We start from the raw sequence: 12,319 nt of genomic DNA, 5'->3' as shown, positions 1-12,319 counted from the left end.
GGCGTCAAAGAAGAAAAAGTCCCTCACTCTCTGGTCGCTTGGATTGACCTTTTCGGGTCTCTAGAACATTCACAGATTTCTTCAATATTTGTGCGTGCGATCTCACTGCTTGAGTAGATAATCCCACCTAGAATAAGTATTCTTCGTCTATGTATCTGTTCAAATAACGCATCTCATAACGGAGGGCGTCAATGTCAGGAAGCTTCAGAATCTTCAATAAATCTTTCGCTCCAATGTGAAGGGGGATGTGAAACTCTTTCAACTTTCCCCATTTTTCTTGAAGGTTCCAATCATTTTGCACAAAAAAGAAGTCGCTAATACAGTCTTTCGACGGGTCCTGGGAGCGAATATCAACCACTTGGATCTGAAGGAGATACGACCCTGCGTATCGCTAAAGAGACGCACCATCCGAGAAAGACAATCTGAAGACAACACCACTCCGCAGTCTCTAAAAAGCACAATCAGGCTCATTATGATCGACATTGCCCTATAGAAAAATTGAGATAAACTAGCTCCACAGATCGTTAGAATGTCAATCAATTCAGGAGGTGGTGGAAATCGCAACCCCGCTCACAAACTAAATTCGTACACCGTCACATATCCCGGGGGAGGAAAGCAAGTGCGATCAGATCTCGCCGACACCTTCATCACCAAATCGCTAGGAAAATGGAATTTTTTCCTAAAAGAAATGAAAGAATCATCAGTGATGGTGGAGATAACATCATCAAACTTCAATGCCTTGTGGATCTTCTTAGCGCCCTCAGATTGGTCGTTAAGACGATCTTCTTTGGTGGGAGGATTTTTTGTGGACGCGTGATCACCCATTCCAACTTCTATACTAAAGAGGGGCGCAAATCTGAGTAGGAAAAATCACATACTAAAGATAGCAAAAAACCTCTAGAGTAGGAAGAAAAATGGGGGAGAAAGAAAGAGGAATAGGAGAAGTCTCCAACTTCTGTACTAAAGAGGGGCGCAAATCTGAGTAGAAAAAATCACCTACGAAATATATCGAAAAACCTCTAGAGTACAAAGAAAAATGGGAGAGAAAGGAAGATGGGCACGAGGCACAAGAGCATTTGTTATACTGTGCAGGGGGACACATGCGGGGCGCGGACGGGCTATACGTAAGGAATTAGATGTGCAAGTCAGAGGGATGGTCAGATCGTGGATGGACTGCATGGGCGCGGAACCTGAATGGGGCTAGCTTGCTAATGCTGCGTGGGATTGAGTCACGCAAATGAGGCGTACGGGTCATGTGCGAAAGCTGTGTGGTAGTGTTCTGGCTATTCAATTGGAACACCTTATTAATGCATATTCTAATGAACAAGAGGAAAAGGGGCTTGGGTGTTGGGTTAAGGCTCGTGCAAGAAGGAAGACAGATGTACGAATCGCAGGTGCTGTGTGGGGCACAGGCGGAGCCTGGTTGAGGTTGGCGAGAGGTTTTGGGGTTGCAATGAGAAGCAGGTGGATCCTCAGGGTCAGGCATGGGATTGGCTATATCGTGCATAAGTGTGCATAAGGGCTATAGGTGGACTAGTATGGGAGTTCTTGTATGCAGTCAAGCATGGGATTTCCAACGAGAAATGATGGAGCAGAAGCATGTAATTGATTGGAGGGGAAGATCGACAAGGCTATTCTTTGTGGACAACAATTATTTTTAAAAAAATTCTTAGTTTTGTAAAATCTAGACCAAAGTAGAGATTATTGTGATTTTGTCCAGTTTCAGGTTATCTTGTTTCTTAAGCTCATTTTATTCTAAAAGTATAATTGTTCTATATATAGAGAGATTGTAATAACTTTTGAAGGATAAATCAATAAAGAATAGTTTTTTTGGTTTTGTTTCTCTCTCTCTCTCTCTCTCCTCTCTCTCTCATTCCAAGAAGAACAAGAAGCGCACTCACCTCCTCAAGAAATGCTAACACTTAAAATTCAATTTATTCATTTTATTGTCAATGGTATTCAAAGCCCTAATGGTGTTTCTTGTTCTCTAATGCAGAACTCTTTGTTGGTTTGCAAGGCTGACAACTCATGTTAATTGGATATTCATTTGGAAAGCAACATTTTTTTATTATGTGCTTCTAAACTTTATCGAGAAGTTTTTACCCCTTAAAGGTTATTTATAGCTCCCCTCCATATTTGATGGTAACTTAAGTTTTTTTTAAAGAAGACTTTATCTGATATAGATGGAAAGTATTTCCTATGAAGTAGAAAGAATTCAATCTTCAACATTTTAAAGAAATTTTCTCTATCATCCCATATTTAGATCAAAATTATGGGTTTACCTTTGTGTTTTGGAATTCATTAACATCTCTAAAATTGCGAGTTAAAATAAATCATCATGCTATTAATGCCTTAGCTACAAATAGGCCAAGGCTTTCATTTTCCATAATATGTATTTAAGTTGTAATGGCCCCCATTGCTTGAAGAAGTATGCCTTAGCATTATCTATTTTTTAAAAATTATTAATGATTGGAAGTCCACTCCATGCCTTACTATAGCTCCATTGATTTTTCTTATCATTGCCCCACATAATGAAAAGAAATTATTAAGAGTGAACTAAATGCCATACATCATGCTAGGTATGAAGTCTTAGAGTATATTATTATACACTTACTATATATTTTATTTTTTAGTTCACAACCAGTACACACTATGTATTCACTGGAACTAAAAAATGGAGGCACGAGTACAAAATAATGTATCCATAAAATCTACGTATAGTGATATGTATATGATATGCACCTATAATTTATCAAGTATGAAATCTCTTACAGAACTTTATCTCCCTCTATGATAATACATCAGGATTTATAGACTTGCTCAGAGAAAAGCCACGCCATGTACTACTCTTATTATTATCTTTTACTTTACACCTAATTCTTGGACCTCCTTTCAATCTCCCAACAACTTGCCTCTCCCCTTTTCTTTAAGGATTCCAAATATTATCCTTATCCTTACTCTCATGAAATATTTTATCATTGAAGCTTAATTCACAATTCATTACTACTACAACAAAATAATCAAATGCAACCCTAAAATTCAATTAAAGAACAAAGTTCCCCGCCCTCTCTTGAACACATACGTAGAGAATCATAATCTTGTCCAATGGCTGAAACTAATTGGCGGTTCGATGGAAACAATTAGATGTTGTTTTGATGGTGGCATCAGATGATGTTTTGATGGTGGGGATTGGGGTGTAGTCTAATGATGCCATTAGGGGTTTGCCCGACAAAGGTGGCGAGGAGGTGTTCTGTCAAGTGGTAGTTTGATTGTGATAATCAAACAATCATCAAATAGTAACATTGGGTGATGACCCAATTATCTTTTTTACATGTGGTGGAGTAATGATTTGATGGCAATGTTCAGGCAGTGGCCTGATGATGGTGGTCAGATGATTGTTTGATGACGATAGTCAAGTAGTGTTCAGACGATAGTGATTAAGTGGTGGGCAGGTTATAGTACTCAAGTGAAACTCTAAGATTCTTAAAACCTTTAAATTTTCTTTAATCTCAAGCTCAAGTCCAAGCTATAACTCCCCCTTCATGTTGAGAGTAGGGCAAATTCATAGATTTTTTTAGAGGCATGCCTTGTAAATATAGTCAAAATTCAAAACACTGAATTTAACTACCAATATTGATTCCTCGAACATAGATTATTTATGCAACATTTAAGTGCATTAATAATATTAGAATTAAGCGATCTTAGTTTGATGGATTTTTCTCATAAAAAACTCTTGATTGCTTATAAACATGTCAAATTTGAATAGCATTTTGATTTCCAATTAATGTCCTAAATTTTCTAAATATATTTTAAATACTTGATCTGAGTTCATTCATTCTCAAATTAGATCACTTTTGATGTCATTGGATTCGTATCTTCAAGATGTTAATTCCACTATAAATTTGTTAAAATTAGAGTTTTAATGGTCTTCAATAAAAATTTGAACTTTTATGTTCAAATATGTATCAAATTTCTTTATTGATTAAGGCAATTTTTTAAATTATGTCATATACATTTAAGAGTAAACTTTTGAAATCCAAGCTTATTGTCATACCTTAGTTGATGTTTTTTTTTCCAAGAAAGTTTGGGGTCACACCTAGCTTTTATTGATATTAGTATAAATTCTCAAATAATAAAGCTTACATTTTCAATAATGTTTTTGTAACGTTGTAAAATCTACACCAAGGTGGAGATTATTATGATTTATTCCAGTTTCAGGTTATCTAATTTCTTAGGCTCATTTTATTCTAATAGTTTCTTTGTTCTATATATAGAGAGATTATAATAGATTTTGAAAGGTAAGCCAATAAACAATAGTTTTATGATTTTGTTTTTTTCTCCCTGGATTCTACTCTCTCTCTCTCTCTCTCTCTCTCTCTCTCTCTCTCTCTCTCTCTCCCTCTCTCTCTCATAATCCAAGAAGAAGAAGAAGCTCCCCTCAAGAAATCCTAACACTTCAAATACAATCTATTGATCATGCCCTCCCTCTAATAATAACTTGAATTTGAATGTTCTACTCACAAATCAAAATTCTACTTAAAAGCATTTTCTTGTCAATGGTATTGAAAGCCCTAATAATGTTACTTGTTCTCTAATGTGGAACTCTTTATTGGATTGAAAGGTTGATAATTCATGCTAGTTGGATATTCACTTGGAAAGAACATTTTTTATTATGTACTTCTAAACTTTATCAAGAAGGTTTGACCCCTCAAAGGTTATCTTTAGCTCCCCTCCCTATTTGATGATAACTTTCTTCTTAAGTTTTTTTTTAAGAAGACTCTGATCTAATATAGATGGAAAGTATTTTTCTACGACGAAGAGAGCATTTGATCTTTAACATTTTAAATAAATTTTCTCTGTCATCCCATTTTTAGATCAAAATTATGAGTTTAACTTTGTGTTTTTGGAATTCACTAACATTTCTAAAATTTTGAGTTAAAATAAATCATCATGTTATTGATGCTTTAGCTACAAATAGGTCAAGGCTTTCATTTACTAGAATATGTATTTAAGTTGTAATGACCCCCACTGTTTGAAGAAGTATGCCTTACCATCAATAATATGCCTATTTTATTAAATTTATTAACGACTGGAAGCTCACTCCATGCCTTACTACAGCTCCATCAATTCTTCTTATCATTGCCCTATATAATGAAGAGAAATTCTTAAGAGTGAACTATATGCCATACATAGTGCTAGGTATGAAGTCTTAAAATATATTATTGTATACTCACTATGCATTTTCTTTTTTAGTTCACAACAAGTACAACTATGTAGTCACTGCAACTAAAAAATGGAGGGCACAAGTACAAAATAATGTATTCATAATATCTATGTATGATGCTATGAATATGATATGCATCTAATAATTTATCAAGTATGAAATCTCTTAAAGAACTTTATCTCCCTCTATGATGATACATTAGGGTATATAGACCTGCTAAGAGAAACACTACCCCCATACTACTCTTATTATTATCTCTTCCTTTACACCTAATTCTTGGACCTCCTTTCAATCTTCTGACAAATTGCCTCTCCTCTCTTTTTTAATGATTCCAAATATTATTCTCAATCCTTACTCTCATGAAATATTTTATCATTGAGCCTTAATTCACTAATCATTTACTATTACAACAAAATAACCAAATCCAATCCTAAAATCCAAAGATATACCAAAGTTCCCCGCCCTCTCTTGAAACACACATAAAAATCTTAATCTTGTCCAATGGCCTAAACTAATTGGTGGTCCGATGACAGCAATTTGATAATTTTTTGATAGTGGTATATGAAGATGCTTTGATGGTGGTGATCGAGGTGTGGTCTAATGATGACATTAGGTGCTTGCCTGATAAAGCGACGAGGTGGTGTTCCGTCAGGTTATGATTTGATGGTGATAGTTAGTCAATCATCAGATAGTGACATTGGGCTATGATCCAACGGTGGTGTTTAACTGTGGTGGAGTAGTGATTTGATGGTGACGACCAGGCAATGGTCTGATGATGGTGGTCAAACGATTGCTCGATAGTGGTGGTCAAGCGGTGGTCCGACAACATTGATCAAGTGGTGGGCATGTTAAAGTGCTCAAGTGAACATTAGAGATTCTTAAAACCATTAAACTCTCATTAATCTCAAGCTCTAGTCTAAGTTACAACTCCCCCCTTCATGTTGAGAGTGCTCAAGTGAACCACCAATTTATGGATTTTTTTTTTAGTGTCATGTCTTGTAAATATAGTAAAAAAATTAGAAACATTGCAATGAATTGCCAATATTGATTCCTTGAGCATAGATTATTCATGCAACATTTAAGCGCCTTTATGATATTTGAATAAAGCGATCTTTGACTGATGAATTTTCCTCATATAAACGAATGATCTATAAACATGCCAATTTGGAGAGTATTTGGACTTCCTATTAATGTCCTAAATTTTCTCAATATATTTTAAGTACTTGATCCAGGGCGGATCCAACTTCTTGTTTCATGGTGGGCAAAAATAATTTTTTTTGTAGGGGATGGACAAAGACGATTAGGATTAATAAAATTAGGGCAAAAAATTTTTTTAAGGGAGGTTAGGGGGGCAAAATACCCAAAATATTCCAAAATATCCCCATTATTTTATTTTTTGAGGGTGGGCATTTGTCCACCCTGAGTACATGGGGGATCTGCCTATGACTTGATCATTGCTCATTCATACTCAAATTAGATCACTTTTGATGTCATTTGGTTTGTATCTTCGAGATGTTAGTTCGATTATAAGTTTGCTAATATCAGAGTTTGATTCATTTTGAATAAAATTTTGAAACTTTTCACTTCAAAAATGCATCAAAAGTCTTTCTCAATTAAAACAATTTTTTATGATATGTGATAAACATTTAAGAGTAAACTTTTGAAATCCAAGCTTATTGTCATACCTTAATTAATGTTTTTTTTCTAAAAAAGTTTGATGTCACAAAAATAGGGTGAAAATCACAAAATTTAAAATATTAGGCTCATTTAAAAAAAAAAATTAAGAATTTATTTCTTTTGTAATGAAATATTAATCAAAATATTTTATTTTAAAATTTGAAATATAAAATAAATTATCAAATGTAGTAAAGAATTACAAGATTGGAAAATATTAATAACAAAGACAGTAAATCTTCAGGTGCAACAGAAATGTGCTTACACGTGATTTATCCCAGCAGCGCAAATCTTAAAGCATATGAGAGAGAATACGTACACATGCTCGTGGGCAAATTTCTCTGACCCGCGACGCCAGCGGACACTCTAATTTGGCCGTTAGGAGCCGTCCAACAATTTTGAATTTTTTTTTAATATATATGATAATATTATTTTAATTCACAGATAAATTTTAAGAAAATGAATAAATATTAAAATTTTTATATATTATCGAATTAGTAAATATCATTTGATTTTAGTAAATATTAATTTTTAAAATTATTTTAGTTGTTTTTTTTTTTAGTAAAACTTACTTTAGAATAATCTAATCCAACTTGTTCAATGAAATATCTCATTAAAAAATTAAATTTATTTCAGAATAAATAATATATAAAAAAGAACGTAAATTATATTAAAATACAAACTATGTTATTCAATTTAATTTAAATTAATGTTATATATATAATTTAAAAATAAATGTAATATGCTTTAAATTAATATATATATCATAGTATTATTATATTTTTTCAAGAAAAAAATTCAAATATTCTTCAAATTATTTATAGGTGGCCAATTGAATTCGAGAGTATTATATTGCACCAATTTAATTCATTGAATATATAATATTAATTCTAAATGGTCATTTATGTTATAAATGTGATATAAAATTAATTTTAATTTAGATCATCAACTATTTAAAATTTATGCTAATTTATGTTATGTTTGGGATGACTTTTTTAATACTTCTTAAAACAATTTTTTAATACAAAAATTAAAAATTTTGTACTAAAAAATTGCTAAGCAGTAATAAAGCCATTCCAAACGAAACTTCAATCAATGTTATATGGCTGATGGCTAAATTGTACTAACGAGATACTCTTAAACTAAATTAACCAATGGGAGATTATTTTAAATTTACGCCTATTTTATTATAAATAATTAATAAAATTTTGGAATTTATTAAATATAAAATAAATTCAATAAATTTAACCAGATTCTGATTCGAACGGAATATCCCAACCTTAATTTTTTTCCCAAAAATACCCCTCCCCAACGCCATAATTTTCACCTTTCTTCTTTACTCCCCTCTTATTCCCCTTTCTAAAAACTCTAAAGTAGTAATCAAATCCCCCAACACAGAAAAGAAACCGCACAATGTGCCCCACCGCCCGCCATCCCCACCGCAACCCTGCCGCTAAATCGACGCAAATCCGGCCGGCCTTCGACGTCCTCGACGCCGACCGTGACGGCCGAATCAGCGGCGACGATCTCCGCGCCTTCTTCTCTCGCGTCCCCGCTGCCTCAGACGATGTCATCGCCGCCATGATCTCCGCTGCCGATGCCGATTGCAGCGGCTTTGTCGAGTTCGACGAGTTTGAGCGCATCCTACCCGACGCCGCTAGCGACGGCGAGATAATGGAGGAGGCCTTCCGTTTGATGGACCGTGACGGAGACGGAACGGTGGGGTTTGACGACCTGAAGGCGTATTTGAAATGGGCAGGGATGCCCGCCGGCGACGAGGATGTGCAGGAGATGATCCGTTCCGGCGGGTGCGACGAATCCGCCGGCGTCGGATTCGATGATCTGCTACGGATCCTGGCCGTTGATTCTGAGAGAAGGACTTGAGAGATTCGCGTTTGGCGGGTAAAATAATCTGGCATTTGGTATTTATTACTACCTTTTCTTAGCTGGCTCTAACGTTGCGTGGATCGGGAATCTTGACGATGGACGGTGTGGATGTATCGATGAGATGAAATATTTTACCAGTATTTATTGTTATAGTCGAGATTAATGAATTTCCATTGCCAGTATTTTAATATTTGATTTATCAATTGAATTTGTTTGTAAGATTGAATAAAAATTTTATTAGAAGAATCTAATATGATTTGTATTATAATAATTCAAAAAATATTAAAAAGCATACAATAAATTATTATTCATAATAACAAGATAAATTATTAATGTTAAAATATTTATTTTTATGATATTTTATTTTAATAAAATAATGGAGAGAGAGAGAGATCATCCTTGGTGCTTCCTTAATCACCTCTAACATGAGTTTTAAACTTAGGTTATACAGTTAGGTTAAGAGCTAGCTAGCTTGGCTTAAGCAAGTGGGCAACCCTTATTAATTAGGAGGTAAGGATTGTAAGTTTAGGGTAGTCCTTATTTTGAATTTGTTTAATTACATTATATTAGCTTAATCCGCCATTAATCACCTTATTAAGCTTGATTAATGACCTAATCAGTCCCTAAGCTATTAGCTTAGGTCACCTAACGTTAAAAGGATTCTAATAGAATTAATCAGGTTAGCCAATTGTGCTTGAAATTGAATTTAGATTCACATAAACCTAATTGGGTCAATATGTTTTAATTTACGTCAAGTGATCTAATTAGGTCAAAGCAATGGGTCAATCTAGTCAAATGGAATGAGTTTAATCTATTAGACTCAATTGGTCGGGTTGGGTTGTGTCAATTGAATTAAAATTAAACTAGTTTTGTCAATTTTGTTCAATTGGACCAAATGGGTTATCTATGAGTCCACCTCGATTTAATTGGGGCAATTAGATCAAATCAAAGCCTAGTTTGTCTCAATAAGGATATGGTAAATTAAATTTTTTTTTTTAATTTATTGAATCAAATAGAATTTTAAATTCAGTTGGGATAAGAAAGTTTCTTAAGAGTTCAACTATTCCAGGTCGCATCAATTAGGCCTAATTGGCTCAACCATATGGCAATTGACTCAATGTTATGGATGATAAACTTACCTAGGTCAATTGAAAGTCTTATTCATATGTTGTACGATTAATATACTCAATTTAGCCTAAAAGGTTCAGTTGGGATAATTTAGATTAATTAGAAAAAAATAGCGAACTTAAGTGTGATTAAAAATTAATTGGGGGTGTTACTAATATTTATTCATTTAGAATGGGTTCTAATTATTGGCATAGCTTAATTGGGCCAAAATTTTCAAAGTGGCCTAAGGGGTTCAAATGGGCCAACTTGGATTAAGCGAGCCAATTGAAAAAATAAGAACCAATTGGGCTTGGTTTATATATGGTTAGTCTTTTGAAGTTAGTTTGAAGCTTTAAGCTCAATCAATTTAGATGATTTGAAGGTATAGGTCCAACTAGGTCCAATAGGTCCATTTGAGTTAACTTAGGGTCAAAAGTTTAATTAAGCTAACCCAAAGATCTATTCGGCTCAATTAGGTTACATATAACCTATCAGGACCTAATGAGATAATGGGTTCTTTGGGTTGATTGAATCAACTTGTTCAAAAAGTCTAATTAAGCTTAATTATTTTTAGATTTTTTTTAAATAAGTCAAACCGAAGACCTTAATCCAAATACAAGAGTCCAATATTTAATCACAATCAATTCAATTTTAATTAAGATATTAGAGAATATGATTGATTATTTATATCTTAAACTAGACCTATTAGGCTAAATTAGGGTTAACTTGTTCAAAAAGTCTAATTAAGCTTAATTATTTTTATAATTTTTTTATATAAGTCAAACCTAATATTTAATCACAATCAATTCAATTATAATTAAGATATTAGAGAATATGATTGATTATTTATATCTTAAACTAGACCTATTAGGCTAAATTAGGGTTAAGTTAGAGTTCGGGATAGCTTAGAGTTGACACTGATCAATTTAAGTGAGGGTAAAGATCAAGATTTGAACAACCTAGGTTCTCCTCCTATAGTTTCTGATAAGCTCAAAACAGTGTTACAATCATTCTAGGGTTGATCTTAATTAGCATAGCTTATGATATGAGTTAGGCTTAAGGAAGGGTTTTACCTGGGATTGATTTGATAATGGGAAATGAATCATAAGAGATGAAATAAAAGATTGATTAGATCATCTAGAGGGAGCTAGAGGATCAAGCAAGGGTTTCGATATTACAAAAATTTAAATTTTTGTAATAAAAAATTGCTTTAAGAAGCAATAAGAAAACCGTCCCACACGAAGCCTTAGATTATTCAATCTCAGTATCATGTAAATACGTAGATCTCTTAAGAAATCCAAAACTTCATAATTTGTATTTTTATCAGCTCTCTTGTCTTCGTTTATTTTTTGCTTGAACTTTTTTTTATCTCTTTCCCAAAAATAACCACATGGTATTTTTATAAAGCAATTTTTTCATGAACTGAAGCTAATAGGTGCAGTAGTAAACCTTCTGTTTTTTTCCAAAAATCTGCTGTATGCAATTTTTCTCTCTTATTTTAATCATGAGATCGATGCAGACTGAAGAGCGTTTCAAAAAGCAGTCTAAAAGCACTTCTGACATTCAAAAACTGTAGCTAGTTTGCTGAGCAGCAAATTAACTTGACGATTTTCGCTTGTTTATTCTTGTGGTTCTCCTCCCTTTTTTATCGTTCTATTTGAAAACTTAGATTTTGAATTTAACAGATTGTTTTATTTAATGTTTAACCTTCTCAAGAACTTGATACCAGCAATAATTTTTATGCAGATTTCCAGTACTGAAAGCTGACCAAATAGTGGTGATAAATCTGGTGCAGATGAGGATAGAGGATATTAGAAGTAGTTGCATTTTGAGGTTCCTGCAATCAACAATGGCTTCCATACGACCAAAGTCATTATTGTCATCAAATTTAAGCAAACTGTATTAAGGTGTTGGTTGAGACAGCTTTTTTACTGCTTTCTAAGGCTTCATTTGGGACAGCTTCTTTATTGCTTTCGAAGATGACTTTTTAGTAAAAATTATCTAATTTAAAAAAAAAAAAATTGTAGTAAAAAGTTGTTTTAGAAAGCAGCAAGAAAGTTGTACCAATTGAAGTCTAAAGATACTTATTAGAGGATCAAATGATCTCCAAATCTTTTATGTTTATAATCAAATTGAACGTCTTGACATGATGAATCCTACAAGCATAAAATCATATAATTATGACATCTTTAAGATACATAAATGTTAAACTAATGATAAATACTTGAAGAAATCAATATTGTCTGTTAATGGAGTGTTTTGGATTTTAGCTATATTTATCAAGATTGAGGAAATCAAACCAGGCATCGAACCAAAAGAAGGTGAGGATCATAGTTCGATGGTTTGACCCGGGTCCAACTGGGGTTGAACAAGATTACGTAATAAATATTAATGTTATCCAAATATAATATAAATTACATAATGATT

At 33.3% G+C, this 12,319-nt stretch overlaps 1 protein-coding gene across 1 annotated transcript; it reads left to right on the top strand.

The window, feature by feature from the left end:
• The first annotated feature begins 8,265 nt into the window (after nucleotides 1–8,265).
• Nucleotides 8,266–12,059, top strand: LOC110106510 (calcium-binding protein CP1). Its single transcript, XM_020836441.2, has 2 exons — nucleotides 8,266–8,800; nucleotides 11,639–12,059. The coding sequence occupies exon 1, from the start codon at nucleotides 8,312–8,314 to the stop codon at nucleotides 8,780–8,782; it is 471 nt and encodes a 156-aa protein (XP_020692100.1). The 5' UTR covers nucleotides 8,266–8,311; the 3' UTR covers nucleotides 8,783–8,800; nucleotides 11,639–12,059.
• Nucleotides 12,060–12,319: the final 260 nt, after the last annotated feature.

The sequence above is a fragment of the Dendrobium catenatum genome, unplaced genomic scaffold (genome assembly GCF_001605985.2).
Source record: "Dendrobium catenatum unplaced genomic scaffold, ASM160598v2 fragScaff_scaffold_333, whole genome shotgun sequence".
NCBI classification, from domain to species: domain Eukaryota; kingdom Viridiplantae; phylum Streptophyta; class Magnoliopsida; order Asparagales; family Orchidaceae; genus Dendrobium; species Dendrobium catenatum.
This window is presented reverse-complemented; position numbering and strand designations above follow the sequence as displayed.

Coding starts and splice junctions, on each gene's coding strand:
- LOC110106510 (XM_020836441.2), top strand. CDS start 8,312: ATGTGCCCCACCGCCCGCCATCCCCACCGCAACCCTGCCGCTAAATCG.